General features: G+C 35.5%; 2 protein-coding genes across 2 annotated transcripts in view; one reads left to right on the top strand and one right to left on the bottom strand.

The window, feature by feature from the left end:
- The window catches only part of LOC150086758 (protein Wnt-5b-like), a 341,807-nt gene extending 338,221 nt beyond the window's left edge, over window positions 1-3,586 (bottom strand). The window contains exon 1 of the mRNA XM_090372736.1: window positions 3,506-3,586. The gene's annotated coding sequence lies outside the window, so the exon portion shown is untranslated. The remainder of the gene's footprint in view (window positions 1-3,505) is intronic.
- Window positions 792-2,693, top strand: Ppa (F-box and leucine rich repeat protein partner of paired). The gene has a single exon (XM_090372735.1). It carries the CDS (start codon window positions 849-851, stop codon window positions 2,061-2,063), a length of 1,215 nt encoding a protein of 404 aa, XP_090228861.1. The 5' UTR covers window positions 792-848; the 3' UTR covers window positions 2,064-2,693.
- Window positions 3,587-7,296: the final 3,710 nt, after the last annotated feature.

The following is a 7,296-nucleotide window of genomic DNA, read 5'->3' on the forward strand; positions in this document are numbered from 1 at the left end:
TTACGGCAGGCAATATGGTGCATGACATTTTAAAGTTATGAAAAAAAAAAATACGCTTATGGTCACCTTACTAGCTGTAAAACTAATAAATATGTGCATACTAATTATCAATTAGCCTCACCTCCCAGTTGAAGCTAATTCATAAGCATACAATAACAAAGAACGGAAATTTGGGATTACAAATACATTTTAAAGTCCCCCAGGTGGAAACAGCTTCTGCTGTGGTTTAACGTAGTGTGTCGTTTGATTACTTTAAGCACGTAACACAGGGAAATGATGCCAAAATTAGGGGTTTGGTCTTCATGGCAGACCTACCAGAACCGATTCTCCAACTATAACTTTAGCCTTCACTGTGCGTGACCCTTTCCGCAGCTAAAGGCTTGCCTACCGCCTTTTTGATCTCTCCAACACCTTGTTCTGTGTCCTCGCGTGCAAGACGCCCGAGGCCATTAAGACTAACCATGCGCGAAGTGAGACAACACGGTCTCAGCCGTACCATGTATTTTGGTTTTTGTACATTGGATACACATTATTTCTTTTAGTATCGGACCAAAAACGTTCCTTACTGCCAAGGTACATTGCGCTATTTTCACAACTTTACATGCATATGAAATAGTTAACGCCCAAATAGCTTACGCAAAACGCTGCCAAAACCACTCCAGCGCCAAGGAGGAGAAATACAAACCGACCAATCGGCGATCAGTATCATTATGACGTTTAGTTCTCGCTATGTCTCGCGAGAGATTGATAGCAAAGAGCGTCTACGTAGTGCGGGTTGCATGACATATTGCCAGACAGTGAGCGAGACGCGGCGTTTGCTGCGGTAATTTTCGGCCAAGCCTTCCAAGATGGACGGCGGCCAACAAGGCCGACCAACTGCCCATATTTCGTGCCTCTATCCGGAGATTCTAGCACTCATTTTCAGCTACCTGGATGTTCGCGATAAGGGTCATGTCGCTCAGGTTTGTTCTGCATGGCGTGACGCTGCATACCACAAGTCAGTGTGGCGGGGTGTGGAAGCCAAGTTGCACTTGCGGCGCGCCAACCCCTCTTTGTTCCAGAGTCTAGTGCTGCGAGGTATTCGGCGAGTGCAAGTGTTGAGCCTACGGAGGAGTCTACGCGATGTGGTGCAGGGGGTGCCGAACGTGGAGAGCCTCAACCTCATCGGTTGCTACAACTTGACCGACTTATGGCTTACTCAGGCTTTTGTGCAGGAAGTACCCACGCTCACCGTGCTCAATTTAAGCATGTGTAAACAGATCACAGACTCCAGTCTAGGCCGCATAGCTCAACATCTAAAAAACTTAGAAGTTCTGGACTTGGGAGGTTGCTGTAATGTTACCAACACGGGATTGCTGCTGGTTGCGTGGGGCCTTAAAAGACTTCGTAGTCTCAATCTTCGCAGCTGTCGACACGTTTCGGACTCCGGAATCGGGCATCTTGCCGGTCTAACACCGGAGGCGGCTGATGGTACGCTGTCTTTGGAACACCTAGGCCTTCAGGACTGCCAGAAGTTAACGGACGACGCCCTTCGGCATCTCAGTGTGGGTTTACATCATTTAAAGAGCATAAATCTCAGCTTCTGTGCTAGTGTCACCGACTCTGGTCTCAAACATCTTGCACGCATGGTGTCGTTGCGAGAACTGAATCTACGAAGTTGTGATAATATATCGGACATGGGTCTTGCTTACCTTGCCGAGGGAAGCTCGCGTGTCACAATACTGGACGTCAGTTTCTGCGACAAAGTAGGTGACCAGGGACTTCTTCATATTTCCCAGGGACTATTTAACTTACGGAGTCTCAGCCTCAACGCCTGTCCGATTAGTGATGAAGGCCTTAGTCGGATAGCAAGGACTCTTACAGACTTGCATACGTTGAATATTGGACAGTGTAGTCGTGTCACTGACAAAGGCTTAAGCCTTATAGCCGACCATTTGCATAATCTCCGCTGTATTGACTTATATGGCTGTACAAAGATCACCACTGTTGGCTTGGAGAAAGTCATGCAGCTACCCCACCTCAGTGTCCTCAATCTGGGGCTCTGGCAGAAGCAGCAACGGTGACGGCGCCGTACAAACCCCATGTGGATGGACTCGCGGCTGGAGTCTCGCTCGCGGCCCGCCACCGCGCAGCGGGGATCCGGAACCTGCAGTACTGCCAATTCAAGCGTTAAATTTGCTCCGGAATGCTTACAAGAAGACAGTATCGAAGACCATGGTATCATTTCTACCTGCCCTGCCATACCTTCCCACGTAGAAGGTACCTATTAGCCCTGATTGTCAACGCCAGTTAGGCCTAAATAACAGCGCTTGTGTTTGCATTTCATTACCAAGTTTTCGAAATCTGAAGCCATTGTATTTAGTGATTTCTCCATAGTGCGATTAGGTTATAAAAAACAGTACACACGTATATCTTCCCTTAAAATATATCTTAATATACAGAAATTTAGCATACATGAATATTTCAGTGACTACACTACCGAAAAGAAGACAGAAGAACCAATCACTGAAGCTTGGAGAGGCGGCAGAATTAGTGAGAATATGGTGTGTATACAATCTCACCTTGTAAAGTTTGTGTGTATATATACAATACACATATAAATATATATATATGACTGTTAAAGTGTTCATAAGTGTATATATAAAAAAAAAATATATATATATATATATATATTGGCTGTTCACTGTATGCAGTCAATGGTGCTCACTTCATTATGTGCCCCTGGGCCTTACTGAAACAAAATTAAGCAGTATAAAAGTAAAATTTTGTAGAAAATATGACTTAGCGTTTTCTTATTTTGAAGTGTCACATTGATTCCTTTTTATAGTTAAAAGATTTGTAATGATTATGCTTCTACCTCATTATTTTGAGAACGACTAAGTTAGAGACTAAGAGACTAAACGCTATTAAGAGACTAATGTGTAGGCTGCAAGTTTTTATTAATTTAAACTTTTACATTTAAATGAAATAGCCTTATTTGATATCATATGTTCCCCTAAAATATCTGAACCAAAATATTTTTATTTCTACATTTGCTTAATGTTCTTCGCCGCTCACCCAAAAAAATTCACTTTGATTTTGAAGGTATCGCTAAATGTAAAAAATTTCATAAAGACGAAAAGGATTAAAAGTGTGAAACAATTAGGAATGCAGATATTAATTTTAAAAAGCGGCAATCAATGATCTATTGATTTAAATTCCTTTTAAAAACATGTTGCCATTATGTGAAAGCGGCAAAATAATATTTAAATAAGGTGCATTTATGCAACAAACATTTGTCCAACTTTTCTCCCCACTTTTTTTAACCAGAAACTCGGTTGTAAGTGTTGGTGTTAGATAAATTAGGATTTTCATGCATTCATTTTACGCAAGATATAAAAGTACTGTAATTTAGTTTACATTAGCAACTTTCTTCTGTTCATTTCGCATAATGCTGTTATATTTTTATGACTTTAAAAACCAGCATATTTCTCTAAAGTTCTGCATATCGATTTCTTTTGCTTACCATGAGAAAATTATTAGCTCCAGACTGGGTCGTCTTTTCCATTAGGTACTGCGCCCAGGTCCTGCAAAGTTTTTGGTACCTACAAAAAAGACAAGAACCCGAAAAAATATAATTACAAGAGAATTTCGACGATTTTATTCTAACAATAAAATTCTACAAACTAATTTTTTTAAGAGATTTCTTTCTTCGGCTTTTTCTGTTAGCAAAATCATTAAGTGTCGTGGAAATAACTTCAAAATCAAATTTATAGAAACGCTCTTTTGAGATTCTTTAAAAGTAAAAAATTAAATTTAACGAAAGCGTATTAAAATGCCTTTGCGTTTAACATCAACCATATCAAAATATGTTTCATATAATATAGTGAGGCCTCGAATGGAGAGTACCTAGGGTCTACGAATGCCAAAAGATGGCCCTGGCTCTAGATTAATTCAGCAGAATAGATGTGCATTTATGTTTTTCAGATAACCGCTATAGCATTTGGGTATTATGAACATTATTGTTTAAATGTGTACAGTATTTGTGTGAAGAATTGAAAAGTTAACTCCTACAATGCATAAAGAAGTGAATTTTTTCGTTTAAATGACGAGTAGCCTATCTAAACAAGGCATCAACTGATACATATCACAGAAACGAAAACGTACCTTATTATTATTTTTTTCATTCATTTGGATTCCATTATTCTTAGGGAGATTGGGGTTTATATTAAAAATAATAACCAGGTAGAATATTGGTATAAAGAATAAAAAAAGGAAAGACAAAATCCTGCCTGTTAAACATAGCACTAACAAATTTCATGACAATGTTAGTTAGTCAAAGATAAAGAAATACATAAACTATTTGTATACATTTTCATCACATTCATAATCACAAAGGATTTTTACTTTATGTTGTGTCTAAGAGCATATAAATTTTATTAAAATGCAACTTAAGAAATATTATTTATAAAATATTGTGATTTACTGTTAGCTGCTCTATCAGGTTAATAGCCACTGCACACAATAACAAAATCTAATCCGTCATTTTTCCTTGTGGTTAAAATTTATAATTACAAACCTCTGACGCCACTATTTTTTTTCTTTTAATTTAACGATAAAAACATATACTGGCATCTCAGAGTAATTCAGCTTTAAGATAAGGGAAAGTACATCAGTCCCTGCTACTTATTTTAGTGTATGTGGGGATTGGGGGGAGGAAGATGAGGAGAATATATTTTACGAATTTGGGAACCATCATTATGGAAACAATCCAACACTATTGATCTCATAACTTTAACACAAACATAACAAGAGAGCACCTTGTAAAAATTCCAAGATACTCCACGCATATGCAACTAGCTTTCGTAAATTGTTAATTTTTATTTCATTGTAGAGATAATGAAAATTGAAATGCAATCTAATGTTTCTTTTGCAGTATTTTTCATTATTTAATTAGAATATATTTAAATGTTTCAGATAATGTTTATAATTTATTTGACATTAGATCATCACTGTATCCTTTTAAATTGTGTCATACCTCTTATTGAGCAATTCCACCTTTAAACATAGCTTAGTGACAGTGCATGGAAAACACACAGCAAATGAAAGTCCCAATTCAAGAGCTCTAAATTAAATATTTATATGAGTGAGATCATTCACCAATGACATACAGGTCAAAACCTTTAAAATGTACCTATTGCCCCAAAACAGAAATTCCCCTCCCCACTGAAGATATCTGTATAGATAAAATATATTTATTTTTTAATCTTAATGTTTTTTTATCACACCCATGGTAAACCAATGTACCATACCATACCATACCATACCATAATCTCTTTTAAAGCCCTTACAAATTTGGTGTAGTCTGAAGTCCACAATATGCTTAACTGCACTGATGTGATTGAGAATTAAGAAAGTTTTATAAGTTTATTTGCTGTTCTACTTTTGCCAAAATGTTATATTTACATAAATCAAAAACCAACCAGTTTTAGGTAGCAGATATTTAGTGAAACAAATCAATTAACAATTTATATTTTTTAAAAGCATACATATACATTAAAATTAAGAATTTTTCTGTTAATCAGCAAGCAATATTTTCTGTACAAACATCATGCATGAGAATTAAATTTCAAGGATTCCATAACAATATATATATATAAAAAAGATTGGACAGAAAAATTCTGAACAAGTACTCCACTTTTTTTACTATTTGAATGATATCACGTTGAACACAGTTTCATGCAATCCATATGTGTTACTTCATATGATATTCCACTATAGTATAAAAAAGCACTGTGTTGTAATAACAGACACGTTTTGTTGTTGGATTCCTGTACAATTCTTAGGCTTCAAATATTTGACATAATTTGGGCGATAATCTTTGTTAATCTGGGTAAGAGTTTTTTTGATCACTTTAAATATTGTTAGTTAGTTATGTCATTATATCACTAGTGAAAAGAGGTGTTGGGAGGGTTAGCAAGGGAGCAATTTAGTTGTTAAGTGCCAATCAAAAGAAACTTCAAAATCTGATTTATTCTCTTGCCTTCTATACAAAATGAAGCGAAGCAATATTTTCATGGCTCCAAAGTTTTCCAACTATCTTTCATTTGTTTCCTAGCTTTTAATGATCTCATTATTTCTCATTCACCAAAGGAGAACATCAGACCCTGATAATAAAAGCACAACATTACCTTTCCCTCTTTTTCTTTTTTAAATGAAACATTAACTTTCATAGTTAAAAAGAATTAATTCAATAAATTTTCTGAAACTCCCATCTTTCACTAGTTCAGGAATTTTTCAAGTGTGAAGGAATTTTTCAACTGTGGGTTAAAAAAAAATTCATTACAGTTTAATAGATTGTCATTATGTAATTCAAAAGGATATGAACTACTTTTTAATATGTATATATGAATAAGGGAACTTTACTACTCCAGGGCACAAGAAAATGATGTCTTGCGAGGTTCCTGTTATTTTTGGAATGCTTAAATTACTGTGGAGAATTGTACCCCTGGGGTAATATACCAGTCTAACCTTGTTTAGATCTATAATTTGACCATGGGAAAAAAAAAACTACATAGCAGTACTTCTTGAGGAACATAAAAGTATAATTTTTTTTCATACTATTGTTGAGGTGATAACTATAAATTTTTGCATAAACTTTCTTTTGAATATAGTTTTGATTAGTGATAATTGCAAATTCAGTCTTCAAGGAAAAAAAGACAATAGTATTTTTAGCCAGAAGCAAATATTACATAATAGATATATAAATGATTGAAACTGAAATATATATATATATATATATATATATATACATATATATACATATATATAAAAACACATTTTGATGATACTGAGTATTAGGAGGAAGGTTCTAGGAAAAAATATCCTAGAACCTTCCATATAGTTTTTTCATCATATATTCTTTTTTGGGATCAGTACTGTACTTGCCTAAGAGATTTTAATGATCTGGTTTCTTTTTTCATTTAGGAAAAATTCATTTCATAAACTACAATGAATGAATTTAAATCAAGAGAAGAGTTCATAATATGTTTGAGGGATGGGGAATTGACAGTTTTCAGAGTTTAAAAGATGAAAACTTGGAAGAGCTAAGTTATATAAATTCCTCTCTCTTGCTTTTTTTTTTTTTTTGGAAGCAGTGGTGAGAAAGGGATTTTAAGTGAATAGAGGGAGTCCCAGACTATAGCTGTTAAAAAAATACATAAGGAAAACTCCATCTTCATAAAACTTTGGAGTAAGGATTTTAAACTTTACCTAAATCACCCTGTGATGTCGAATAATTTATAATGATATCTCTGT

This window comes from Mastigoproctus giganteus, chromosome 4 (assembly GCF_048544385.1).
Source record: "Mastigoproctus giganteus isolate SK-2022 chromosome 4, ASM4854438v1, whole genome shotgun sequence".
Taxonomy (NCBI): Eukaryota; Metazoa; Arthropoda; class Arachnida; order Uropygi; family Thelyphonidae; genus Mastigoproctus; species Mastigoproctus giganteus.

Excerpts from the sequence above, each read along its gene's own strand:
- Ppa (XM_090372735.1), top strand. The coding sequence starts at position 849 with ATGGACGGCGGCCAACAAGGCCGACCAACTGCCCATATTTCGTGCCTC.